General features: G+C 34.9%; 4 protein-coding genes across 5 annotated transcripts; 2 read left to right on the forward strand and 2 right to left on the reverse strand.

Annotated features, from left to right (window-relative positions):
• Nucleotides 1–492: 492 nt before the first annotated feature.
• On the reverse strand, nt 493–6,456 carry LOC143472448 (guanylate cyclase soluble subunit beta-1-like). Of its 2 annotated transcripts, none has more exons than XM_076969979.1 (15): nt 5,734–6,456; nt 5,569–5,642; nt 5,223–5,323; nt 4,871–4,989; nt 4,506–4,703; nt 4,168–4,323; nt 3,374–3,500; nt 3,016–3,210; nt 2,687–2,906; nt 2,412–2,609; nt 2,131–2,251; nt 1,927–2,043; nt 1,681–1,821; nt 1,448–1,531; nt 493–1,291 (listed from the first exon to the last, which is right to left on the reverse strand). In XM_076969979.1, the coding sequence occupies exons 1-15, from the start codon at nt 5,734–5,736 to the stop codon at nt 1,247–1,249; spliced, it is 1,899 nt and encodes a 632-aa protein (XP_076826094.1). In that variant the 5' UTR covers nt 5,737–6,456; the 3' UTR covers nt 493–1,246. The 2 variants fall into 2 exon arrangements, with proteins under 2 accessions (XP_076826094.1, XP_076826093.1); XM_076969978.1 differs by having other exon boundaries at nt 496–1,291; nt 1,377–1,531; nt 5,734–6,447.
• A 1,128-nt stretch (nt 6,457–7,584) lies between these two features.
• LOC143472474 (MSL complex subunit 3-like) lies at nt 7,585–14,271 on the reverse strand. The gene is made up of 17 exons (XM_076969980.1): nt 14,092–14,271; nt 13,085–13,159; nt 12,264–12,373; nt 11,964–12,046; nt 11,730–11,824; nt 11,392–11,616; nt 11,060–11,214; nt 10,212–10,373; nt 9,707–9,828; nt 9,468–9,576; nt 9,194–9,359; nt 9,005–9,065; nt 8,747–8,897; nt 8,309–8,411; nt 8,125–8,227; nt 7,946–8,030; nt 7,585–7,755 (listed from the first exon to the last, which is right to left on the reverse strand). The coding sequence occupies exons 1-17, from the start codon at nt 14,185–14,187 to the stop codon at nt 7,692–7,694; spliced, it is 1,965 nt and encodes a 654-aa protein (XP_076826095.1). The 5' UTR covers nt 14,188–14,271; the 3' UTR covers nt 7,585–7,691.
• A 4,337-nt stretch (nt 14,272–18,608) lies between these two features.
• LOC143461787 (uncharacterized) lies at nt 18,609–21,619 on the forward strand. Its single transcript, XM_076959668.1, has 8 exons — nt 18,609–18,798; nt 19,101–19,352; nt 19,645–19,904; nt 20,078–20,192; nt 20,357–20,510; nt 20,617–20,754; nt 20,840–20,969; nt 21,144–21,619. The coding sequence occupies exons 1-8, from the start codon at nt 18,699–18,701 to the stop codon at nt 21,303–21,305; spliced, it is 1,311 nt and encodes a 436-aa protein (XP_076815783.1). The 5' UTR covers nt 18,609–18,698; the 3' UTR covers nt 21,306–21,619.
• A 3,699-nt stretch (nt 21,620–25,318) lies between these two features.
• On the forward strand, nt 25,319–27,820 carry LOC143460917 (uncharacterized). The gene is made up of 7 exons (XM_076958606.1): nt 25,319–25,587; nt 25,749–26,137; nt 26,308–26,425; nt 26,492–26,654; nt 26,778–26,915; nt 27,180–27,318; nt 27,505–27,820. The coding sequence occupies exons 1-7, from the start codon at nt 25,467–25,469 to the stop codon at nt 27,661–27,663; spliced, it is 1,227 nt and encodes a 408-aa protein (XP_076814721.1). The 5' UTR covers nt 25,319–25,466; the 3' UTR covers nt 27,664–27,820.
• The last annotated feature ends 91 nt before the right edge of the window (nt 27,821–27,911 follow it).

The raw sequence follows: 27,911 nt of genomic DNA on the forward strand, positions 1-27,911 counted from the left end.
AAGGCCAAGCAATCTCTTTTTCTCTATTTCTTTTTTTACTTGCTTTTTGTTGAGTGTCTCATGGAGACGATGTTGCCATCTCCGTAACAACCTTTCAAGTTTCTCTGTAACATTACTGGGGTATCTCGTACCCAGGTTTCCTACGGCGTTAGGTTCGGGAGCATGACCATTTGAACACAAGAAAATAGGTATTTTAATTTCTGCGTTTCTCGTTTCACTTACAAAATGTCCTAGATATGGTCTAATGTGTTGACCAAGAAACTTTATATTTTTGATACTACTTGTCTGAGGGGAAACGAAAACGTTTGTAGCCTACATTTATGATTAGTAGAGTTTTTGTTCAAATATGTGTTAGGCTAAATACATAAGTTATTTTTAAGTCAAAAATCGCCGTTTTATGCCAGCATGTGTGGCAATACCTTGCATTTATTGTATTTTGAAGCATTTGCTGATTAGTTACAGCAAGAAAAAGCACAATTTTTGTCACCTTTACTGTTTATTGTTTATTTAGTTGTTATGTGTTGAATTAATTTCGATGCGAAAGCTTTTTTGTACAGTAGATTATTAATTATCAATGAGAGTTTATTTTTAGTAAAGCTTGTACAAATAAGAAAATTTCGGTGACTGCTGTCATCACACAATCTTTCAGTTTTTACTGTTTAACAAACAAAGATATTCGCGTATCAAATGTGAATGGGTCCAAAGTTCAACTTAACTTATTCACTGGATACACTGCCGTTTTGACTATAATTTTGCCCCAAAAAGTATTACAAAATCACCGAGATTATCTGTTGCTGCGGCGAGTACACAGACCTGACTTTATAATTCTAAACAAATGGATACTTATAACAATAACACATAACAAAAGCTGTATGTCACAGCAGTGCAACAATTTACGGCGGGCAAGGTGTGATAAAATATCCAAAAAACGTTTTTCATTGTTAACATGAAAATGTGAAAAAACCTGTAAAGTACCACCGTGAAAAATTTATACGGTAACAAAAACAAACAACATTTCTTTACTTATAAGCGTAGTTCACCTTGTGTGAACGTTCTCAAAGAACAAAAAATATCAAAAATAGATTTATGAAAAGTTACATGTACTGAAAATTAACAGTCAAAAGTTTTCAAGTCTTACAAAAGGACTTTTTAGTATCAGAAATGCGTTTCGTCAAGATGTCGTCGAGATAACAAGTACATGTGCATCGGATCATCTTTTCCTTTCATCTTCACCGGTCCACGATGTTCAAACTCGAAATGTGGGCTGTAACAATCTGGTGCTTGCAAAGATCTTCAAAGCAAAAGGTTTAACCGTTTTATAGTGGGAACGTTAGTTGCAAGTGAGTCACAAAACAATAAGCGAATTGATAACTTACTTGTAAGTGTATTCAGATACGTTAATTTTTCCTGGCACACCGGTAGTTTCGCAACGAGAGGAAATATTTACCGTGTTTCCAAATAAACAATAGCGAGGAGTTCTTTGACCAATCACGCCTGTAACAACCTCTCCGGAATGAATCCCGATGGTTACCTTAACGGCAGCAGATTACAAAAATCATTTAAAACAAAAACGCTTTCATACCAAAAAAATAATAAAGTAAAAAAATATCCAGGCGTATTGACCAGAAGTTGAGACGAATTAAACAGAAATTTTTGTATTAAGCTTTACACAGTCAGTACCTGAATAGGTTCCCCTCCCATTAGTAATCGTTCCGATAGCTCCATCATCTCTAGCGCCATCTGGCAGATATGGCGAGCGTTGTCATTGCATGGTTCAGGTAAGCCACTCACTGCCATATACTTGTCACCAACGGTTTCCACCTGTACGGAGACAAGTATGGATAAAGTATGATTCAAAAAAGAGCTCTAAACTGAATTAAAGAACTAGCTCAAAAATTAAAGTGAAAGTTGTTTTAGTCAACACACCTTGTAAATATACGGGTTTCTTTTCGGATCAGTTAAACTGTCAAATGTTGTATAGAGATCGTTCAAGAGTTGCACAATTTTCATAGCACCGTCAGATGTTGAATGTTGTGCACAAAACTTAATAATAAAAAACCGATTAATTTAGTTTTCCTTTGTAACTTTTCAAAGATTTTGAAAGCCATCACTTAAACATAATTAGGCTACCTTGCTGAATCCAACCAAACCACTGAAAAGTATGGTAACGACATTAAACCGCATAGGTGCAACCTTGCGTTTATGACGTAATTCATTTGCTACCCAGTGAGGAAGAACAGCGTAGAGAAGTCTGAAGAAATAAATAAAATACGATCCAACCCTAATAAATTTAATAATGAGACGGAAATCACATGAAATATACCATGAAACTGTATTGGTCAACTGCAAATATATAATTATAAGGTTTCTCCAAGATCAATTAAAAACGAGGATTTCATTTTGTCACAGACTTGTCTGTCATTTTCTTTTCTCGTTCTCTCGCAAGCAAAGTGTGTTGTAGTTTGTCTGTTAAAATTTCGAGATTTTGTGCAAGCTTGTAATCTTCCTCAAATTGCTCTCCAACCAATAACAGGTCACGAGTTGCGTCATGCAGAGGAATGTCACTCAAGCGGAGCCCTCGCATTGTTAGGTCAACCAGGTTCATAACACTGAAATTAAGCAGGCAAAATAACATAGAATATTTACGAATGCAACACCCAAAGCTTGTTGTGAACAAAAATCTCGCCTTGGAGAACAGAGGAAAAGCATTTGCTTGCATTCCGGGACATAAATCATTTGCCCCTTTAAACGGAGGCAAGATAAATCTTCTTCAGATTTCGAAAGTTTCTTCTGAGTTTCCACTGTCAAATGTCCATGCTTTCCGTCAACATGCTTGCTCGCTTCATTTGGATTGCTTACCGCATTGTTTGCTTGAGGTTGTAAATTGTGTTCGTTACGAACAACACCTGATCAAGCAACTTGACCAGCTTAGTTTAGCTATAATCATCATTCCAGACAGCAAATACAGTAATGTCTATAAAGTTGATCAAACGAAAGAGAGGTCGAATGTTTTACCTAGTCTTGTACGAAGAACGAAGACTTGATTGATCTGAGCTTGAATCGTGTCAAACGTAAACGGTATTCGAGGCCGAACAAGTTCAAATAAATCAGTTATATTGACATTTGTTTCTTCTAACAAGCTATCATTCAAGATGTCGCCTTCGCTAGAGCTATAACCTTCTTCAGATGTTGCGATGAAACAGTCTGAATCTGAATAAAAACTTTAACAAACATCAGATCTTATTTTGGTTGTATTAATAAGGACTCAGGAATGCATGAGCAGGCCTGTATTGTGATAAAATATATCAGAGAAAAAAAAGTGTTGAACACAATAACCATTATAGGTTGAACTTAAGCTGAATTCACTGCTTACCGGAGGCATCGTCATATTTTTGTGCCATCTCCAGGGCTGGACGCAGCGCTGGAATAACTCGGGCGATAGAAGTGCCAGCTTGTCGAATAATCATGTCCTTGTCAAACATCATGTGGAAAGGTAGCGCCTAATCAAATTGAAAAAGTTTCAACTGTTGTAAACTGCAACATTGTTATGCTTCAGTAAGGGGAAGTGAGACAAGATGGAACGCTTAATTATATGATCGCATAAAATTCTGCAACCAATTGATGATCTCAGTGCCTAAATTCCGTTAAGGTGCTATTACAAGCTTGCGAGAACTAGCGTACAGGTCTACAATTTACGGTATACAACACTTATAGGCTCAGTACCGTATCGTTTTTTTTTGCCATAAACGACATACGATACGACCTGTTCTGTTTTGCCTCACACCAGCGTAACTAAAGAAAAATTTCTCAGAGTTTTTATGTAGCCTATTGATCTGACTTGGCAAAAGGCTTCAAGTTAGGGTCCGATGACATTTATATTTTCTGTAACTCTTAGAAACAAAAATGGTTCAAGTCATTGATAGTATACTTAGTTAGATATTAGGTAGTTCTTGAAAGAAATTTTTATAAGAAACCTCTCAAAAAACTTTTAACCTTTCTCATTTCGAAACGCAAAAAGCGAAACGATCCCGTTCTCAACTAAAGTTTTAGAGTAATAATACTTACAAACTTTGTGATGGGTCGATAAATTCATAGTTAAAATAAACGCGTCATCTCTTTTTACCACGTGTATTGCTTTAAACATATGCATCTTTATCTAATTGGTACCTTGCAAAATGTACTAGGCCCAACTGCTGGTCCAACGTGCCCCAAAAATTCTTCCATTGCTTCGAGATTTTTCTCTTCTTTACCCAATGGTTTTCCTGAAAGAGCTCGGATTTCAAATTGAATGTGATCACATGTTTCATCCTTTCTTTTTATAACCTGCATATGGGTAAGAAAATAGTTTGCGACTACTATCGTAAAAGAGAAACTTTGCTTGGGTCAACTGCAAACAATGTTTCAATTTATTCCCAATTAAAAGACAGGCTTATGGCGCGGGTGTGAATTTGGACGAGGACTTCCTTACAAGTGTTTCACCATATTTTTAAATCTATCTGTATCACCTTTATTTCAGTTTCAGTTTCGTGGATATGTTTTGTGACCGCCTTTACAATTCCGATGACGATGTCTTCCAGACCGCTGCGTTCTGAGTAATAATGCAAAATTAATGAACTGTTATCATCCCCGTCTGTACAACGAAAACTCGGCGCTCTCATTCCTGGATAGACCGAGCTTAGATGATCGTGTAAAGCATCCAGGTTCTGAACAAAACAAACAAATGCATTCCATGAACTAGTTCTCAATCTAATTTAAAGCAGTGAAAGACTTATTATTCCTCCTTGTATCGATAATGTAGTCTACAAAGTTTTAAAACTAAAATGAACGCTCTCTTTTGGCTACACACTGTTTAGGTCTTTTATAAGCTCACCTCTAAAAATTCTTGCACGCTATACCCGAGTGCTCTCATAATGACATCATATCCTGCTTCTTGACAAAACTGGAAAAAGAAGTTTCCAAAAAGCTCCAGAATTTTTCCTGCATCGATTTCTAGATGAGAAATACATAATGCTGGAAAGTAAACTTGATTTTAATGCAGCAGAGTTTTTAGAAAAGCACCAATTTTATATCCTGCGCGGTTGCATGGTATTTCAGCAGAAGACAGCAACAAATATAAGCCTGTACTGTCAAATCGGAACAAGGACGATAGACAAGGCTGATAAATTGATTAAAGTTGTGTTATTTCACACTAAAAGTAGACTACAACTTGATGGGTGATGTACCCAAAACCTTTGAGGCAGCTTTAACAAGATCAAAAGTACAAACATCATCGTAAATTATGCGCTGGATAAATTGCCCTTGTAGTTGTAGGTCCGCTTCCTTCCTGTGACGGAAAAGTTGTTTGGCAAATTTAAACATGACTTTATAACAGATTAAATTGAGAAAATAGCTTGGTCTTTTAGTAAGTTAGCAAAAAAATTCTATGACACTTATGTTTACATTTGAGGAATAGGTTACTATTTTCCCATGTATTTAGATACGGCCAGTACAATTATTCGATATTTGAACATTAGCAAATAAAACGTCAGTCGATACAAGAAATTCTGTGAGTGAAATCCAACATCTTACTTTATTTTGTCCCAAACTTCAACGCCAAAGTTGCGAAGAACAAGCTGCTCCAAAGCGTAATTTACAAATCCATACTGTGTAGTTACAAAAAAAAACAAACAAAACAAACGATCATGTTACCTTCATTTATCTGAAATCGATACTAAAATGAACGTCATTACCTACCATGTTTTCCGCACCGTCGGTTTAAACTTGTTGCAGTAAGAATTTGACTGATCACTTTCTTGTCTTCGAGACTAGTTATATACTTCTGGTATCTCAAAACTTCAAAATACAGAAAACAACGCTGTCTACACCTCATATATTAGCTCATCTTAAATGTTACGTGCTAGTAGAAGGTAGTGTATATGAAACAATAAACAATAAATTTGCAAAGATTAATAAGTGTAGCTTTTATCTTTTTGTCTTGCTTGCATTGTGTTCAATTATGTATAACTTTTCAAGCTAAATGTTATTTTTCGTGCCAAGTTGGGCAGTGCTTACTGCTGTCTTTATCAGACTATACCTTAATATACTTCAGTCATACGTTTGCGGATATCATAAAAGGATATCCCGATGTCAATTTGTTTGTATTATGACGTCAGGTCATTACATATCTCATACGTGCGTCACACAAATGAAATCAAAATTAAATATGCAGCAGAAGCTCGCTCGAAGTTAAAAGGATGGATAAAATTACTTAGAGTTTTACCGAAATAAAAATAGAACTGAAGGGACAAAAGATGCTTCTTTATCAGTCAATTAAATGGCATTTTTGTTAGTCCTTTGTGATAACAAAACTATAATTTCTTCGATTTGAAATCAGTATACCATACAGTGTGCCAGTCGCATAAAGAAAGAACTTTACTAATATTGAACTCTTTATACGTTTTAGTCAACTGTAGTACGCTCGGTCTTACCTAGACTACTGGCTTTTCATAGAGCAGCCTGTCGTAACTTTTCTGTGGTCTATTATAATATAGTGTTTTTCAAAGTTGAAGATGCTAATGAGCCCTTTAGAGTCCCAAAGATTGTTTTGCGGAGCCCCAGCAATTTAGTACATGGGAAAACTGTTAACAATTTTCAAGGTTTCTATCCTTTTAGAATTCAGATTTAGTTTTGATCTGTAATTAAGGGAATTACCCGAAACAAGCAAAGCTGAGTTTACAAGTTTTCACTGTAGCTTATTATTTAAAATACAACACATTAGCTTTACCTTACTCTCAGGATAAACAGTACAGTTATCTGCTCAACACTCTTCATAAAATTATAGGGGACTATAGCTCGGTTTTCAGACGAGATTCTAACGCTTTTCAAGATGCGTTTCGTCCGTAATGTTATTCTTTGTTTTTGCTGCAATCTTGTTAAACACGACCTGACTCAAACGGAAGACCGCGATTTCAGGTCTTGAAATTTCTGCGTTTACTGTAAAAACCACTCTGGCAAATGAAATTGCGCCAAAACAAGGAATCTGTACGCACATCGATTGAATTGATTTTTTCAGAATGCGGTATCGCCTTAATTATCCTTTATATTCCCCGACTGACCCTCTTCGCTTAAGCTCTATTACATGAAGGTATATTACTGCAGCTAGCTCCACTGCCAATGTTAGAACCACATAACGCATTTTATTACATATTGGCTTTGTTTGCAAAATTTACTATGATTGTAACAATGCGTTTTTAACTAAAGGCCTAACTAAACGGTCGGGCATACAAAATCTAACTGCAATCAAAGACCACTAGATGACTAGAACATTGATTCAGAACAAAGAATGATGAACTTCACCGAACCGTTTTCACAGCGCGGTTGTTAACTTCCCTACGGGGGGAGGTATATACATTTACTTTAGGCTGGACTCATTCACTGCCATAAACTGTTCCGTTGTAAAAATGCCATCGTTAAACTCATCCCACAGCTATTGATAGGTTTGAAAATTACAGCGTGAAACCGTCCTATTTCTCCATCTTTCAAACGTGCTAGGTCGTACTCTGTAAACTGGCACCGTGCAACTCGTGTTTCAACCAATTCAGGTGATAAGACGTTCACTTCTGTATTACGGATCGTATAGCTAGCAGACTAAAGAAAACTTAGCGGCACGATAAATCCTTGATCACAATTTGATTGGAAAGGAAGACAATCATTCACTTAGCGTCGACATAGCCACTGCTCGCAAGATGAATTTCTCGATCATAGTCAGCAAGAAACCTGGAAAGGGTTCAATTGTAATTGATGAAAATTGATATTTGGACAAATATTTAGAGAGCAGCGAATAACACTCCACGCGTGACGCTGTAAACACGAAGGCTTAGGGGATGCAACCAAGCTGTCGTTACTTAGTTAAAATAAAAAGATCAATACTGCTCAGTTTCAAATCTTTAAATATAACCAAACTTACTTCAGAAGGATTTGCAAATGTCTGCATATTACTTTCAGCTTGTAATCGGGAAACTGCATGTTTGAAAATATTTGTGGGATTTTCACTGCATAGAAAATTGGATGATCATTACAAACTACGACCGCAACAAAATATTAAATTTCACAAATGTGTGACCTAGCCTATGCAGCACAACACACCAAACAAACGAAGAAAATGATGGTATCCGTAAATGAGTGAGCAAGGAACGTTAGCGCCGCTGGATGGCTGATAGTGTGAGGGGAAAAGCCGATATTTCCATGCCTGTTAAATATGAGAGAATTTCCAGTTGGAACCAGGTTGCTTTTTGGCGATCATTGATTAGCTAATGTCTGAATAATGTACCTGCGCTAAATGTACAGCACGTTTTACGTCTTCTCCTGCACTGCCGACGTACGACTCCTGGCACATTTGATTGAGCGTTATTGTCGGCGAATTACAGCTGTACCTAGAAGCATGTTCAATTTCTGTTGAGTGTCACTATTGACTCGTGTCTAGTTACACATCTGCCGCACTTCACAAAATGTCAGCGCTAGGCAGTTGGTTACTTAAAGAGAACTTAAAAACTACTTTTTAAGTTAATGAAAGAATTTTAGGCCAAAAGAAAAGTCACGTTGTAATGAGCATCTATACTTTAAGAAGGGAAATATTGTCTATACACAAGTCTAAATTTTTTTTAAAACTGTTCTTAGAATTTTTTTTAAAAACTGTCCATACTACCTTCCAGAAATATAAACAAGATGCATGCACGATGCCATAAAATTCGTCCTCAAAAACACTTACGTGTCAGTATCTTTGCACAGAAGAGGTATGGGAGAATGCAGACCTTTTTCTTTTGATCCATGAATATGGTGCGGAGAAGCTCTAAGGAATATGATGGGTTCCATGGGTATCGGGACAATGGGATGGCTTGTATTACTCTCAGGGGATAAATCTATAAAATTAATGCACTGTTGAACAATGCGTGCATTTGTTCGGAGGTGAACTTTGACAAACATGAAACGTGCCACAAACCAAAGTCATGCGATAAATTATTCATACTTTTTCCAGGATTTAGAAGTGGTTCTATTTCAGGCAGCTCGGGAGAAATTGGTGGAGATATCTAATAAAACATAACATGGTTTATTCTTCAGAACAAAATTAAGATTTATTACAGAGACAGTTTTTGTCTTATTTCTTAAGTTGGACATCAACATTTATTTGATTTTATGAAAGAGAAAAAACACTGACAGCCATCTCATCGCCACTTTTATCAGGAGAGTGCAAGTGGTGGGAGAGTCGACTTGATCTTCTTCTTCCTTGAGCATCGTTTGATAACCCAGTTCGATCCAAGTTTGGCTGATGCGGGATGAGATATGTGTGAGTCTCTTCTATAATCTGCTCTTCAGCAGTTTTCCTAAAAAGTTATGACATAATTTTTATTCTTTTTCACATCACGCTTCACATTTTCCAAGCTGCTTGAGGCCACAATTTGTATGATGATACTGAAGATGGAGCAATTTACCTGTGATGTGATAACGGCTTTGAAAGAGGCTTGCCAGCTTTCTTTTTATTTGACTCTGTTGTTTGCAAATTCTTAGCCAGAGTATTCGTTCCTTCTCCAGATATTTGATCTGCACCATAAAACTTAAAACTGAAATAGGCCACATGCAATCAAGCATATATTATTCAAATTTCTTTGATGGTGATGGATTATATCCTATAAATAAAAATGGATAGGCCTAATAAAATCTAAGCTACAACCTTTTATAGCTTTGTAGGGTGAAAGAGATTGGTGCTCTATAAGTTCTGCTCGCGGACTTGTACCATCATGTTCTTTCTGTTGATGAGGGGGTGAAGCATTGGAATTAACTGATGCAACAGGGCTGTAAAACATTGTAGAACTATTTATAATGGATGCAAACAAACAAAAGATAAATATGAGTCTGCTAAGACTGCTTTATCAAGTGCTCATAATCAATTCTTCGTAGGCACTTGCAGTGCCTACGGAGCAATGAAATCATGGTTAAAGTTGACATTATGTTGGTGAATGTAAGAAATCAGTCTGTTTTTCGCTTATACTTATACTCAAACTAAAGTTTCTTACAACCATTCTATTGTCTTTTACTTTATTGCAAAATAAAGAATTCGCCCAGAATCTGCTTGCAAGTTTCACCAAATTAATAACTATGGTCATATTCAGGTCCGATTCAGCACATCTCTAGTTTATAGCAAATTATTTCCTTGATTAATGCACTCCATAACTGACCTTGTAGCAACCTTTGCATCACTAGGGGTGTTATACTGCAGCTTACAGCTGGATGCCAGCTTCTTACATTGATCCCGTTCACAATAGTACAAGAGAATGATTGGTAGTGTAAAGTCGAACAAGATACGAAGATCCTCACATGTTTCTTTGCACAAGTTTAAGCTGGTAAAAGTATTTAAAGGTATTTAGCCCTTTCCACTGACATTCTGTGGCTGGAATTAATCCACTTCTTTGCATAATTTATGAGGAACCTTATTTTATTTAAAAAAAAAATAACTTCAGAAAATAATAAAGATAAAAACTATAAATGAGAGAAAAAATTATTTTCCAAATCACTTGACGGGCTTATTATCAAAACACGGTTCTTTAAACATAAAGAAAAATTGTTTTGTATGATAAGAATAACAATTATTAGAAACAACTTTTCATCAAAGCCTTTAAAAATGCATGAAAAATTAATTGTTACAATTTTGGTAGACATAAACATTCATTTGAAAATTTTGAGTTGGAAAGTCTGCAAATCATATTTATAAAAGTGAGTATAAATACTCACCAAGTTTAACGAACACAGAGTAGCCCATGTAATCACTTTTGTACTTGCGAACGTACCTAATGTTTTGTTTTTATAGTTTACAAATGCCGTATGACAAACCACCAAAAAAACGACAAAAGAAATATGAAGTTTGGATAAAAAGCCACAAGATTTTTCCACTTTAGAGTCACCCCTAAATAAAATTTTTAAAACTACAATAGGATTTTTGTCTATTAGGTCAAGTCATCCTATTGTTTGCAATTTAATACACTATGTATGTATTTTTGTAATTTATTTTATTTTACTATACATTTACTTCTTTTCTGGTGGTAGTTTGTCACCATTTTGGCTAACAGTAACAGGCTTTAGATTCTTCTCAGATGATGGCAGTAAAGCAATGTTCATTGCAAAATGTCGAATATAATTTTCAAGTATTTGCACAATGTTTAACTTGGCTGGTAGTTCAACAATCTGTAAAATATGCAAGTGGTATAATATACCAACACGCTGACGCTGATAGTTCAAATGTGAACAGTAACTATTAAAACATACATTTTTATCTGCAAATAATAAATACATGTATGAATGATTTCTCGCTGTATACAATGTAAAATATATTAGATCAAATTAAAGCTCAAAACACAGTACCATGTTTCGTTTCGTTATCATTGTGTTGTCATCTTCAAGCCTTCGCTTCAGAACAGCAGGCAAGTCTAGAGTCCAAATTTTCTTAGAAATGGGAACACCTGGAGCAACAGTAATTGAAGGTGGAGGCTCTAGTGGCATTTCAGATGTAAAAACCCCGATGCTGCCACTTGGGATATCGTCGATTGACTTGTTTGAAGATGCAGTAGATTTCTTTCTCCGTCTTTTCTATAAACACAACAGAGGTAGAATTACATAGTAGTTGCATTAAATTACAAAATAACAATTTGCCATTTTTCTTAGATTTTTATAACTTTATGAATTAATGATGCAGGTATTACCATCACTGGTGATCCCAAATTAAGGTCTGAATCATTCTGCTCTTCCAAAAAAATGTCATTTGCAGGTTGTTCGCTTGCTACACTGCTTTCCGAATCTGGAGAACAAAGTCCGGTTATTACATGATCTATGTAAAATTGCAAAGAAATTACGAATATTTGCATTTAATTTATCATTAGCAACCATTCTGTAACAACTTTGCTAATTTCTACCATAACTTATTCTAAATAACATACCTGAGGACACATCTTCAATAGAAACATTTTTCAAAACACTTGCTACACCTGGTAAGTGAACTTTTCTTCTACCATGGCTTTTTCTGTGGAAAGTTAGTGCCAATGCCTTTTTACAATAAATCTACTAAAACTTTATTTAACATGGGAAACGTTTTACATTTTACCAAAATTTTATCATAAATTGATTATCTTATTGTTTGATTTTACAGATCACTAACAGAACTGCCTATACATGATAAACTTAAATAAAAGAACAATTCAATATTTCACACAATCAAGTCGTATAAATGAAATTCATACAATTTCTTGATTGCCTTTTTAGCCAATTTTCTTTGAAGTTTTTTGTTTTCAGGTGTGTTTTTTAAAACAAAACTCTCATTTGCCCAGCGATCCCAAGCACTGTTCCAACCCTAAATAGAAATAAGTAACTTTACGTGTTTTAACAACTGTAAGAAAAAGCGATTACTTCAATGCATCGATGCAATAGAGGACTCTTTTCCTTTTGCACCCTTGTACAAAACAGATCAAGCTTTGGTTGTCATTATGATAGCACAACGTGACCATAATAACATATATGTAACATAATGATACTAAACTCTTATTAATCTTCTGACAAAAGTCAATCTAACATTGTAACTAGTTGACAAATATCAATTACGTTATGGTTTTTAACAGAGCGCAAGAGTAAAAAGGAACTGTTTATGATGCAAAAATATTCCTAAAACAAATACATCAACAGGAAGCATTCTAGTTTTAATAGCTGATAGCATGGCTAGAAAGCATTGCAATATTTTATTGAAAAACATTTTGACAACAATGCACATATACATGTCATAAGACTTTATGACACACTCATTTTATGCATTGTTTGCTTTCTATTTACAATACATATCTAAACACGAAGCTGCAATGCTTGCTTCCATCAAGCAAATTTACAATAGCACATATACAACAAAAGCAATATGCTACGTCAAGAGGAAGATCTAAATATGCTAGCTTATAAACCTAATTGATTGTTCACAAATCACTAACACATTTTCTAAAGAATGTAGCCTAATTAAAACATGCCAACTAACACACTCTGCCATTATACTGTTGCATAGAAACAGACAACACCATACCTGAAAATGGATCTTGTATTCAGTTTCTTTTTTTAATTTTCCACTGCTGTCCTTAACAAAGTCAGCATCTAATATCTGTAAGTCAACTTATGTTAGTAAGAAAATAATAAGTCAAAGTGGGCACTAAGCAGCTTAACTCGCTATGCGGCTTTACTGGAAAGTATGGCTGTTTTCCACGAGAAATTGTATGCGCAAAGATGCAAATTTTAGTGTCATAGCATGCAGTGAAGCATCAATTCCATATTTATTTTATAAACTGGCGTTAAAGTGCTTTTCTTTGTTTGGTCATTATAATACAATGTAAAGATTAAAAAGTTCAGGGTACACGTTGATGAATGACGTGCGTGCAGAAGCCACACTTTCCACTATTATACAATACCGTAGCCCCGATTACTTTCAGACTAAGGCAATGTGTTTCCAAAAAAATAAGCTAGGCTCCGTATTGGAAAGTTTGCTGTTTTCGAGTGTGAAATCACCCACGAAATCACAAACAAACTATAACCATTAGATGCACAATTAAATTTTCTCTCCAGCGCACTTAGCAAACTTTCCAATGTGGGCTATGATCTATAGGCTAGGCCTCGACTGGAAAGGACGGCAGTGTTTGATGAAAAATTGTGCGTGAAAAAACATCAGATTGCAAAGTTTGCTTTTTTTGTTGGAGAAACCTCTCCGCGCAATCAAGATGAAACAATAGCCATTATACGTACAATTAATTTTTACACTCTGTGCATTTAGCAAACTTTCCAATTTGGCAAAGATGCAAATTTTGGTTTGATGGCATACACCGAAGCCTTAATTCTTTTATTTGTAATAAATCGGCATTCAATCAACCAGAATTTTTTGGTTGTTTATTATAAATCATTGTGAAATTGAAAAAATTCGGCGTGCAGATTGTTGAATCTCGTGCGTGCAGCTGCAACACTTTCCGCTATCAGACGATGGAGGCCTAGGCTATATATACGGTAGCGATTCTTAACCAAGTACATTTACATACATTTTAATACCTTGGCATCATACAGCACTCTTGCTTTCGACTGGTCAGGCTCAAAGCACAATACACGTTCGCCAACCGAAAATTTAGGTTTTATTTTAGTATCCATGCTGCCAATTCTAAAGTTATGCAGTACCCAACAACAACAAAATACAGTTAATAGAAATTGCTACATGGCTCCAGACAAACTGACCCCGTAATGGTGATTTGGCGTTTATCAAATGCCACACTTGAACGCTCCATAAAACATAATGCAGGAACAAAAACAATGACAGAAGTGAAAATCTATTTATTTGTAAAATCTCGATGTGTTGTTACCGTAGTTCAAATCATTTCTTCTCCAGACCAGGGCATTAACGACGTTCGCTACCTTTCAGTGGTCCTAATCCTATTGAACAGTTTTAAATTTGGGCGAAAAAAAAAACAAGTTAAAAAATTAAAAAACAAATAAAAAACGTGTCTTTTTGTCAATACTTTTGCAATGGCTAACTTGGTAACCCTGGCTTGAACGATGAGGATTTATCGCCGCATTTAAGTCATCCATAAACTTTCGTCAGGCTAAAAATAAAAATGTGTCGAGAAGTGAGAGTTTCCAAAGAATAAACGACAGCACGCAAAGGAAGTTTTGTTAGCAAAAAGAAGTTTGACTAGAAGTGTTTCCATAGAACATAGTTCAACCACAGAAAAATGCATTAAAATCATTTTCAAATAGCCCAAAGATGTTATTTTAGAAGTTGTTTGTAACAAGAATCAAACCAGCTTCATAGCTTATCTTCTGTGTTTTACTTTAAATTGTCAGAAGAAATTTTAATTTCGAATGTTATCGAACAAAAGTTAACTTAACACTCTGAAATAATAGTGTTAATTGTTTCGGATATTAGAATATCCCTAGTCTGTTCGATTTAACATTCTGAAAACGAAATCGCTAATGAACTCGCATAAAAATCTTCAAGAGAGTGTTAACTGTTAACAATTCGCTGAAACTCAACGTTTAATAACCCATGCAAACGCACTGTCTAACAAGACTAGATCGACAAAGGTGAGACACCATTCTGGCAAAAATTCAAAATATACAGCAGAATAATCTCATCAAAAGATATTACAACAGGCCACCTATTGTCCTATGGTAAGCTACAATACTGGAGTAATTTTGATATTGCACTTTGTTGACAAGTAGTTTCATTACAAAGTTTTTGATTCGTAATATTACGGCTTATTACTTTTATATTAATATTATTTATAACAACAAAACTCTCTAAAAAGGATCGATAGACCTACATATAGGCTATGGGTTTAGGCTAAGAAAACTAAAAATTTCGCAAAAATCCACAATTTATAAAATGCTGGTAATATACTGTATAGTTGAAAGTGCGAACGCAGTCGGGATTGAAGGTTATAACTTACTTCAGGAAATTGGTTACCGCGGATATGAAAGTAAGCTTGTAAGCAATTGTGATGCATTAAATTTAATGCTCATCTGTTGTTTGCTGGCAATACAGAATTAAATCTGTCAAATAAGTTTTTGCTGAATCAGAAATGAGATGTCGAAGTTAAACCGCGTTTTAATTGTCTAAAAAAGTCCACATATCATATCATATTACATAGCCCAGCTTACCAGCTATAAGCTTAAGTTTTATGGTGGGATTTGCCAAATAACGCACAATTTTAACCATATATTGAGCGTTTACCTGTTTTTAAATTATAATTACCGTGAGGTGAATAGGGCTTTATCCAAAAAAAAACGAAGCGCGACAGAAACAACTGTACAGTAAATGAACTACGTTTTGATTATAAGTTATATGTGCCAATAATAGGCTATACATTGAGAACAATCCCACATGAATGCATATAAGCCTACAGACGCTAATAGCCACGAGGCAACGTTTGATAGACTTAGATGATGTGTTGTTTGGGCTGTAAACAGTGTAACTATTTGCAGCGTCATGATAGATATCTGCAGTATTTTCTTCGAAATTTCAAATTATAGGGTAATTCCAAGCTTTTCCTTCCAGGGAATCAACACTTACTAAACTTCTTTTATTAATTTACATTGCAAACAGACGCAGTAGGCCTATAGGCCTTGCGCATGTTAAAAAGAGTAAATTAAATTTCCACTAACATTTTGCCAGATGAAATTTCCATTTTATTGAAGTATACCGTCATGTTCTCATCAGTGAATTCAGCGGGAAGACTCAAAGAAAAAGGCCAAAAATACTGCATAAGCAGAACCTTACTTTTAGTGAATCTTGCCAAGTAGCACTCCGCTGACACCTGTTCAACTCTGCTGACGATAATTATAATTAATCAACAGTGCGATTCATGTTGGCACTTGTTCCATTGTCACAGAAAACAACTCAGACTGTCTTCAAATGTCATTGCTTAAAATCCTCTAAATATAATTTAAAGATACCTTAAAGTGAAAAACCGTGTTAAATTTAAAGATTAACAGGTTTCTGAGGTGTAGCCTACTGTTAAATGAAAAGTCAAAATCAAAAAACTTAGCTCTTTTCATTGTGCAATCTTATAGGCCATATAGCCTACCGAATAGTGCTTGATTTTTAATAGTAAGGATACAAAGATAATCAACTATTAAAATTGAGGTCATAAAAACTGACTTTGTTGCCGGACACTGAAAACTACCCATTATGTTGAAATTGACCGATCACTTTCTCACAGCTGTGCACAATAGCAGACAAATAAGTAGACCTACAAACGTCATTAGGCCAGGCGTATACACATATAAAGTTGCATCATGTTTACCCTGATGTGCGCTTTATATCATGCTTAGACCTTCACTTTATGATCATGACTTCGGATTATTTGGGAGTTAATTTAATGTTGTTAAATTCATTGAAGCAGTTTTAAAGAAAAGTTTTGGAATTAAAAGGATACACATTGCATCAAAATACAATGGAAGAAATGCTTTCCATCCTTTCCATGATAATTTGTGTCGGATAGTATAAGAGTATCGGAATAATGAACTCCGTAGAAAGAGATCCTGCTGCCACATAGAAATGAAAAAGTTTTAATTTTACTTTATAGGCATATAGGCTACGGGCTTTAGGTTTATCATATGGGCTACTGCATTGGATTTGGATTGGGCGTATTTATTGTGGTATATCAAAATCGGCACTAACTGTCTCGCACTGTACTATGCTTTTGTATAAATTGATGGCTTGTTGTCGTAACTGTATGAAGGCCGCATGGCTCTTTTGTATATAGCGTGTTCCATTTCGCAAAATAAATGAAGATTGTATAACATGTATAGTTATGGTAGGCCAAAATGGCTTTTGTCATCTGTTGCGTTATTAAATTTTGTCATGTCCAGTTTTTAATTTTCAGAGAATAACTATTATGAAGTTTTCTGGTAAAATACATCCATTATATCACAAGAAGATCCTACAAGCACGAAATTTGTATTTTCGTACATTCGATCGCTTTAGCACAACTGCAAATTCAGCAAATGCACAATCAACACATCCGTTTGTAAAATGTCAAAATGTCACAAATTGCTCTAATTGTAAAATTTGCGCAAAGATTTTTATTAAAAAAAATCCGTATTTGCGCGTAGTTTCCAAAAATGACTAAGCAGATTTCGAAAAAGTCACTTTATGATGATAAATGTTGTGGTAAACGTGCACAATTTCAAATTGGTTTAGAACGTGAGAACCGCGGAGGCTTTGTATTGGCATGATAGATATTTCAAATTAATTATAGATGATGACGCCAGTAATTAGCTATACGTGCCCATCAGCAGTCTGTGTCACTTCATCGTTTAAAAACAAGTTTAGGCCTTTGATTTCACGATAAATACATCAATGCATCATTCAATGAATTTTCATGATTTGAGTAATTACAAAGCAGGTGATCACCAATAACCGTGGTACGACCTTGTCATAGTTAAACTTAAGTGAATGATTGCCTTTGATTAGCGTAAAGCAGAGTTTGAAAAACATCGGATCAAAGCGGTTTCATTGGTCTAGGTTTTGCACTCAGCGAATGCGCTGAAAGTACCCGCTCGGAGCAATTTCAAAAACGTGAGTTCTCTCATCAAATGTCTTATTTGATCAACGGCAAACCCGTTTCGTCATTATCCGTTCCTGGTATGGAGAGACTCTGCTTTTAATGTCTCTTTTTAGCATCTTTAATTAAAGTTCAATGCATTCCAAAATATATTTTTAGGTATCAACACGCAGAGTCACCGCCTCAAGCGTGTGTTCTTTTCAACTTAAACCATCAGCTTTAATCTACTTTCCTACATTAATGAAGGTAGTTTGCGCAAAGTAAGCAGGCTTCGGAATGCTTGAAAGTGACCGATGTTGTGGGAAAATTTTAAATCTATTTTTACTTCTTCATGACGTTAATTGGTCACGTTTCGACTGTTGTAATTATTCAAGTATTTTTTTTCATCTAGACTTACAGTGTGTATAAATAACGGGTCCAGCAACGATTGTAGATGTGTCATATAAATGCACTGACAATGCAGCACTCATAGACAGAAAAAACGTTTATCATGAATCTGTCAATACAGTATAGAATGTGTTGAATATTATTGTATAGCGTTGTTATGGTGTATGTAGTCATTTTTATACGTTAAATACTGTACATGTTTCAGGCAAGATGAGGAATTATATTTTATGTGTTTTTATTTTGTCCTGTGCGGTGCAGGTCTACTCACAAGGCTGCAGCGGCCTCTTTGGTCGGTTCGACCCCGATTGTAGTAAGCAAACTTTGCAAAAAATAAGATTTTGCCGTTGCGTATTGTACCTAAATAAGATATAATTTTTGTCAATAAATTACTTAAACTTATAGATGTCTATAAGTATATGGTTAAATATTTTCATTACATTTTGTGATAATTTAGGTTTTCGATTAATCTGTTGTTTAGTGTGGGCTACTAAAGTAGCCTAGCTTAATTTGAAGAACGCGGTTGTTAGAAATTTTGTGTAAATCTTCTCTTGGGCTGCATCGTTAAAAAGCGTTCAAGCTATTTTCATGAAGTTTACACACTTTACTTTGTAGGATTAAGTAAGCGGCCAGAGGCAACAAATAAACCTCCGCACACTCAACCTCCACGAACTCAACCTCCACGAACTCAACCTCCACGAACTCAACCTCCGCGAACTCAACCTCCACGAACTCAACCTCCACGAACTCAACCTCCAAGAACCGAACCTCCACAAAAACCAACGTGCAAAGAACGAAAGTGGGGTCCTTGCGATACCTCAAAAAGCCCATTTATGCAAAAGACAGTAGATAAATGTCGCCCAGAAAGTAAGCCATTAAGCACATACGCTAATTGTATAGATGAATATACAGTATGTACATTGAAAAGAATCCGAATTCTTTTTACAGACATATAGGCCTATTGATAATTTTGTATGCAATATAAATGCGATGTCTGTTCAGATTTCTTAAGTTGATTATATATCGGTCTTTAAAGTATTTATAAAATGTAAATTTTTTTTAATGTTTAACTTATACTACTTAATTTATAAGGCAGCGGCCTTAATAAGTAAGGTTTTAAACAATGATTTGAAATTTTATGACATTGATTCTCCTGCAGAAGAAAGGGTATGTAAAGATGGAGCTCTTCTAGCATCGCTTCTCATCGACAGCATCGTCCAACCTCCTTCGCCAACAACTGGAGGATCTCAGACGGTGGCTGCCTCGTTTGAAGTGGGGGCAATTGGAGCAAGAAATCTTAATTTAGGCAACGAAGAAGAAGAAGAAGAGACGTGTACTGAACTGAGAGGTGAAAACGGACAAGTGATTGGTGGCAAATGTAGCTCAGGCAGCTCCACCGGCGACCGCAGAAAGCGTTCGGTAAGTGACGTGTTTGATTGAATTTAGATTGAAAAGTATGGAAAACCATTATGATTAAAATCTAAGTGAATTTGTAATTGATACGTTCATTTCAAATAATGATTGTAATAATATCAAAATTTCGATGTTGGTGTTAACTTTATTTATTAATCTCGAACGCATAAATTTTTCAGACCCAGACTCCCAAACAAACAAAACGTGATCTTCTCATAATGCTGGATGAAAGTGGAAGTGTTGGACCTGAACGATTTGAATTGCTGAAGAGGATGGCAGCAGCCATCGTGAAATGTGAGACTTGTTTATTTTGTGAAAATTTTTTGATCGATTACAAACACTCTTAACCACGTAGAAATTGTCAACATTAGTTACAATACAGAAAAAAGGATATAATTGATAATAACAAAGACTTTTAAGTTTTAACTCGGTTTTTAAAACCTCTGATCTCTGTACAGTGCTTTGTGATCAAATTCGAGTCCATCGAAGTTACACTCGAGTGTCGATACTTTCTTTTGATCGACAAATTGAGTTGCATGTTCGTTTGAGGGATAACTATCGTCTGGACTACGACGCAAACTTTCTCGCCAAACATATTATCAAAAACATTAGGTAAGTAAAAAATCGAACTTTCATGAAAAAGTAAAAAAATGAAAATTAGCTGATTGCAAATGCATTGGACAAAAGTTGTCATTAATGAGGCTTGATTGGTTTGCAGATACAAGCATCATTCTGCTGGAAGTACATGCCTTAATAATGCACTCCGGTATGCTTGGAATGTAGCTCTGTCGAATAGATACGGAGGCAGAAGAGGACAAAGGGATGTGGAGCAAGACATCATTCTCATCACTGATGGGTAAATTATATCTCGTCTTGCTATTATGCCATAACACTAGCGAGGTATGTTTTATCTAACATACAATATTATTTGCTGCTCTCAGGTGCGCCAACTGTGTCGGCCATAACCCTAAAGAAGACATACGACAGACAGCAAGATTTTTGCGCCAGCAAGGAGTCCATACATATGTTATAGGAGTCAACTTAAAAAATAATTGCAAGGACATACTACGGGTAAGTGCATGCTGTGATATTTACAGTACATATATAGCCATTTAAATTAAAGTGCAATAGCTTTTTAACACAAATCTTAGTGCTTATAGTGCTACAGTACGTTATGCTATAATGTCTTCGTCTTTGCATTTTTCAAGGAAATGCAATATTTAAACGAAAATGTTTTTGGCTTAGATTTTAGCTCAGGGAGGAAGATGCTTCCATTTCTTCTACTTGGACGATTGGCAATACGACGTCAGTGAATTTTTGTATCAGCTTGAGAACCCTCCTCAGGATGTCTGCTTGAACGTTTTCGAGAGACCAGACGGCCAATGTTTGGCCCCTCTTGGAAAATGAAATTAGCGAAAAAAATACTCTGGCTGACTCTTGTGCTTTATTTCAATTCTTTAGTGTACTAATTTCTCAGCTTTGAAAACTTTTTCTTTACACATCATATTTTGCCTATAGTTATTACCGTTTTCCGTTATGGTTTGGTATTTTATCCTACATCCGCTCTATAGAGCATGCAGGTTGATTCATGGTAAAAGGTTTCGGTAAATATGTATGAACAAACAGAATGTTTTCTTGACCAGTTTCTTGCAGAAAAGTTGCTTTCAATTTTGTCAAGATCTGAGCTTTTATTCGTTGTTTCAAATAAATTGCTAATTCAATTCGCTTGATTGCCTACATATTGCTTTACTTTAGCTTATAGTCGGGGCCAAAATAGTAGAACCAACCATGAAGAATAAGCAAAAATTTAATTTTCGATTCTTTTAAGTCACTAGTAAAGAAGCAGTTTAAAAGCATACCGACAAAACTGACATCCTGACTCAAGACAGTCATTTAAAACAAAAGTTACTTATTTTGTACTCATAATGTAGGCATAACCGCCTAAGTCAATACTTTGTAAGTGGTCTCGAACATTTATACGTTTATAGCTTTATGCTCTCTATAAACTTTTTTTTCACTCCAACTTCGTTCATTGTTTTGTTTGCTATTGTTTTTGTTTGCTTGTTGCTTGGTTTCGAAGGCTCGATTCTTTAGCATTATCCATAAGTTTTTCCATAAGTCAGGCTTGTTGCCAGGCAAGTTCAAAATTTTGATTTTGTTTTTGGCTTTAAGTATGAAGTCAAGAACGGCACGCCGCATTATCGCGCATAAAGATATTACATTTATTGACAGTCATGTGAAGCTCCAGGTTTTCTATTATTGTGGAAGATCCATATATTCTTGAGTAGGCTACTCTTGTCTATTTCAGATAGCAGAAAATATACAAACTACTCTTCTATTCAAAGACAGTTGTCACTCTCAGATCATGACACCATGTGGATGTTTCATTGTTTGCACGAAGTACCATTTATCGTATATTCTTTCTAGCAACATAACAAACAAACAAAGTTTGGGTTAAAAGAATTACTCCAGAATATTGCGGACATCTTTTTGCTAGCCGTCTAATGACATCTTCAAATGTTAAATGACTGATCACAAAATATTGGCTTATGCCTTTATTTTAAATGCAAAGTAAATGCAAAGTTTTTTTTCAAATTATTGCTGTCAGTATCGGCTAAATGGTTATTAGGGATTCAAAAATACAAAATTTGCTGTTTTTTTATGGACGATACGTTTAGCTGAAGATTTAAATCAACGGCTATTGAAGGTTTTAAAAATAGATTTTCACGGATTTGTTATAATAGATAGTTGTTGTCACGTGCTACCTTTGCAATTCAAATAGTTAACCTAATAAAATGACCAAACCGTACACAAAACGTACTTTGTTTTTTTCAGACAATATATGAGATTGTACATTTTGGATCAATATCTTGAATCAGATTACGTCATTTTCAAGTTTAGTTTGATCCGAGTTTCTGCAACGCGAGTGACCTCATCCATGGTCTAACTTTCTGCATACCACCCTTTAAGTTTTCTTATTTTATGTAATGTAAGGTGGGTTTACTCACTTACAATGCCCTCTTTGGCTTGCTCAGTTTTTGAGATGTAGGTACCATGAAGTAAACATAAGTAAAAGTTTATAAAGTTGTTTTAGCTTTCAAAAATTGAATTTGAATACTTCAATGTTAAAGTTGTAAAAAGTAACAGTTAGATTAAAAAATAAAACTTCAGTCTTTAAGTTGATTGCTACATATTATAACTTTTGTTTTTGGTATATACGTTATCGGTTTGTTTGAAGCTATGCAACGAACAAAGAAAAAGAAATGGCAGTATAGCAGTAATGTTTCAGGAAACGTTTTAGAGCACTCTGTATTATTGCAGAGTGTGCAGCTAACACGCAAATCATGTATGTATCGTGGTAAATGCAGCAACACACCCTTTTCTATCACCAACAACTTCTAACAGCATCAACGACTATCAACAAAGAAGATGCATTCAATTAAAAGGCTTCGATTTTTGCATACAACCTCGAAGCAGTCAGGATTTATTCAAAGGACAATATAGAGTAGATGAATGTCATTTACAAAGTAAGCAACCAATCACGTGTATATACTAATCTTCATATAGAGAATGCAAATCTGTGATAAAGAATAATTTTTATTTCAATTTAATGTCTGGGCTTTTTTAGCCGTTGATCAATATCGTATTGTGTAAACCGTTGCTTCATTCGACTATAAATCGGTCTTCAAAGTTTTCTAAAAAGTTTTTCTAATAACTAAGATGCTTCGCATTTCCAAAAAAACCTCCAATAAAAAATAATAAATGTTTTTCTGCTCACAACTAACAACAAATGTTTTTAGGTGCTGCGCCCGGCTTAGAGGGGTTTACAATCACAAACTCAACCTAAAGGACAATTTGTAACGCTTATGAAACTATAAATATAATTGTAAATGTAATTCAACAATAATGTAAATATAGCATTACTTAAATAAGCCATATGCAAATCACCCGAAAATGCATCGTGAAAAGTTATAAGCAATTATGTGCGTTGAGCATCGGAGCACAATATTAACATCCAGCAGAATGATTAGTTTGACTTTACAAATGATATTTCATACATTGCTGTTTTAAGCTGTTCTTGAAATAGATCAAAGCAATAATTGAAATTAACTTCAAACAAGGCAAACATTACTATTTATAAAAATTATGCATGTAATCGTGTTAGACCAACTCGTGTCTATAATTGCCAAAAACGGTTGCTTATAAAGCAATTTGCACATAAACATTATTTCATAAAATTATGAACTTTTTTGTTTTAAATTTCCATATCTTAAATTTATAAAAACAAAAACATTTGCAAGTATACTCATGCAATTCTATACGTCAAGCGTACTATATCTTACAAATTATTTTACTGCTAATTTAATTTTGGCAAGTGCGTTTCTTTGTTGTATTTTGTGTATCTTGAAAACAAACCCTTTTGCAAGCATGTTTCATGCGATTTTACGTTGGATCTTACTACTTCGTAAATGCGTCATGCGGATAAAAATAAGTTCCAGAAATGTTTTTTAGTTTTATTTTTTATTTTTTGATTAATTAAAAACAGCTTAAAGACGAACGAACTGAAAGTAAGATTTATTATAGTCACAAATTAACCGCATGAAAAAATCAATTATAGGTTGAAGGTATTCAGCAATTATAGAGTTAGACCCATTTAAAATTAATGGACCGTATTGGCTGCAGGTAATTTAAACATATATGTTCATATATGAATGGTCTGTTTGTTTGAAGCAGAGACAAAGAAAAACGCATAATAGAAACAATGATATATTAATAGCTTTTAATTATTGTAAACATTACATATTTTTTATTGTTCCCAAGCTATTTGAAAATACTGTTTATGCACAGTAGCGTTGTACAGTAAATATATCTGCCCACGTTTGTAAATGCTTTTCGTGGCAAACACCAATTAGCCAATCACTGTCTTATTTGAAGAAAACCAGTGTATTTCTTCCAAGAATTGAGAGAAGAAAAGACCGAGGCTGATCATGTCTATGACTTGAAGGCATTATTGTATATAAACGACACCAGGGCTATGTTATCGCTTATCTGACATTTGCTCACTCGAGTGTTTATTGAAACTAGAACTTAGAGGTAAACATAGGCGCAAAATTTAGGCAAAAAGTATGCCCATGAGCGGTAAAAAAGTGCAACGGAGATGCTATAAATAACATGGTATTTTACAAACTTGGCCATTTCTACATGTTAGCTTTTGGCCTTTACTTGTTACGTGTAGAAATGTAAGGGTCGGAACGAAAGCATAATAATTTACAAACACGAAACAGATTGACATTTTGTATAGTTTTATTTTAAAATTTAAAATTTACTTGCGCTTTCATCAAGCAATTGCTTTATTTTTGTGTCAGGCAAAATGATTTTTGGAATAAGTTTAGCTAAACATTAACAAAATTGTTTGTTTTGTTTGTTGCAGTGTAATTTTAGTTGCAGAAAATCAATGAAAGAAAATTACAATTAAGGTTTTATTCTTATTAATTTAAATGATGACCAACAACAAAAAATATATATCTGTAAATCAGTAAATGATTATAGGTATAAATTAAGAAAATTATGCGTTTTCTTATTTTAAATGTAATTTTGGCTTGTTGTGCATTGCAAGCGCACACGCAGAGTATAGGTCTTTGTGACCGTAACCGGTATCCAGACTTCATTCGAAGATTCTTTTGTAGCAGTAAGTAACAATGTTTTTACTCTTGAAAATTTAAATAAAAAATAAAAAATAAAAATGGTATTAATAAAACCTAAAATTGTAATAAAATGAAACAAGATAACGGATATAGAGACAGTAGCTTATACACATAACAATGCTCAAACCGTTATGAATGATTATAGACAACAGACCAAGGCCAACAAGAAAAGCTACCACAACAACGACAACCACAACCACAACCACAACCACAACCATTACCACTACCACTTCTTCCCCGTCGCCATCACCGGTTTCTAATACAGGAAAAGTCTTGGGAAAATTATTTGCTGAAAACTTCGTGCAACCTGATCCATCCCAGGCTGCAGGTAGCCTGGCAACCGGTCAGATCCAAACTGGAAGTGTTAGTGGAAGGACCCTAGTTTCATCACGTTTTCCCAGCTCCGCCTCTTCGTCATCATCGGGATCACACGAGAATCAATGTTATGTCGTTAAGGATTCAAATGACAACATTATTACAGGTAGCTGCAACAAAGAGAGTTCCGGCCAGGGAAATGGCCGGAAAAAGCGACAGGTAAACTTTTATACATATTGTTGAGTTTTGATGTTTAAAAGTAAAGACGTAAAGTAAAGACATGTTTTTTATCATAAGTGAAATAATCATGAATTCATGCTTAAGCTTAAGGTGTCTTTTCTGGCTCGTATAACCTACTTCGTACTGAAGTTTATCGTTTGCTTGTAAAGGTCGGTCAGCAGATTGTTCAAACTAAACGTGACGTTCTTATTATGATGGATGAAAGTGGAAGCGTTGGAAAGAAAAGATTCGAGAAAGTGAAAAGAATAGCAGCGGCTATTGTTCGCCGTGAGTTAAAAATAGCTCATCAATTACGTTTATGAAGCAGCTATCGTGAAAATTCTCGTTCTTTAGTTCTTTGCGGCCGCCTCAGTGTTCGTCCAGATCTAAGTCGTGTTTCTGTGATGTCATTTGATCGCAAAATCCACCGTCACGTCGATCTTATTGATAATGACCGAAGAAAAAGGAATTTTCGGTCAAACGCCCGCAGTCTTGCTACATACATACGAAACATCAGGTATAAATTTTGATTTAAATTCTTGGAATTTCGGTGTTTATCCATTTAGATAGAGTTAGTTAAAGGTTATTGTTTATATTTTTAAATTACAATCTTGCCTTTTTACAACTGTTTTTAACTCAGGTACAACGCTTTCTCGCAAGGGAGCACATGCATGGATCAAGCTCTAAAATATGCGCGCGATACAGCATTGAGCAATCGACGTGGCGGCAGAAGGGGTCAGATTGACGTCGAACAAGACGTTATCCTCATCACAGATGGGTAAATTACTGCTTTCTTAGATAGTGTGTTACTGAAATAACAAGAATTGCCGTTCGCAGGCAACTTAATTTCGTTCATACGGTTTGAATATTTTTTTTGTGTCTTAAGTCTCCCACAATAGAGGATCATTGCTAAAACTTAAAATATTTTACTCGCTAACCAATTATAACCTGGGGAACTTTTTAGATACTTTCTTGGATCAAAATCTAATCTGTAAAGCAAAATCATAATAATTAAAAACAATTTTCTCTTTTAAATATTCAGCTGTGCAAATTGTGAGACCAAGCGAGGAACGAGCCAACTGCAAGCAATTCGAAAAACGACAAATTCTTTTATATCAAGGGGAATTCATGTTTACGTCATTGGCGTTGGCTTAAAAAAGAGTTGTAAAAACATACTTTCGGTAAAAATTGCAAAAGGTTTCTTGATAATTTCATAGACTTTGTTGATAAACAGTAAACTATGACATAACTTCATCGAATAGAAATTATAAAAGATAAAATGAAGCTGTGACCATATATACAGTTCACTTTTCTTTTTTGATAATTTCAAGTGTTTGACTTTATGCACATTCATTTAAAATCTATAGGTAATGGCCCAAGGAGGAAGATGCTTTCACTTTTTTTACTTGGATCGTTGGGGCTACGACGTGAACGAATTTACCAAAGCACTGGAAAACCCGCCCTTGAACATCTGTCTGAATGAATTCGAATTTCCTACTGGACAGTGTCTTCCTCCAATCTTGTAAAGTTATTTAGTTTTTGTCGTTTTATCGCTCTTTTGTAAATTCTTTCCTATTATAGCTGCGTGTGTAAAGGATCTCTATTTTACGAACCGAGGACAAGCGTTGAATTGTATACGGTTTAGCATAAACAAAACAAAACAAATACATTGCTTTTTTCGTGTCCTGCGTTAAAACTATACGATTACTTAGGCAATAAACGTAAACGATCTACAGTAATAATTCCACCGTACAAGTGGTAGCAGGTTAAGAAA

Source organism: Clavelina lepadiformis, chromosome 1 (genome assembly GCF_947623445.1).
Source record: "Clavelina lepadiformis chromosome 1, kaClaLepa1.1, whole genome shotgun sequence".
In the NCBI taxonomy this organism is placed as follows: Eukaryota; Metazoa; Chordata; class Ascidiacea; order Aplousobranchia; family Clavelinidae; genus Clavelina; species Clavelina lepadiformis.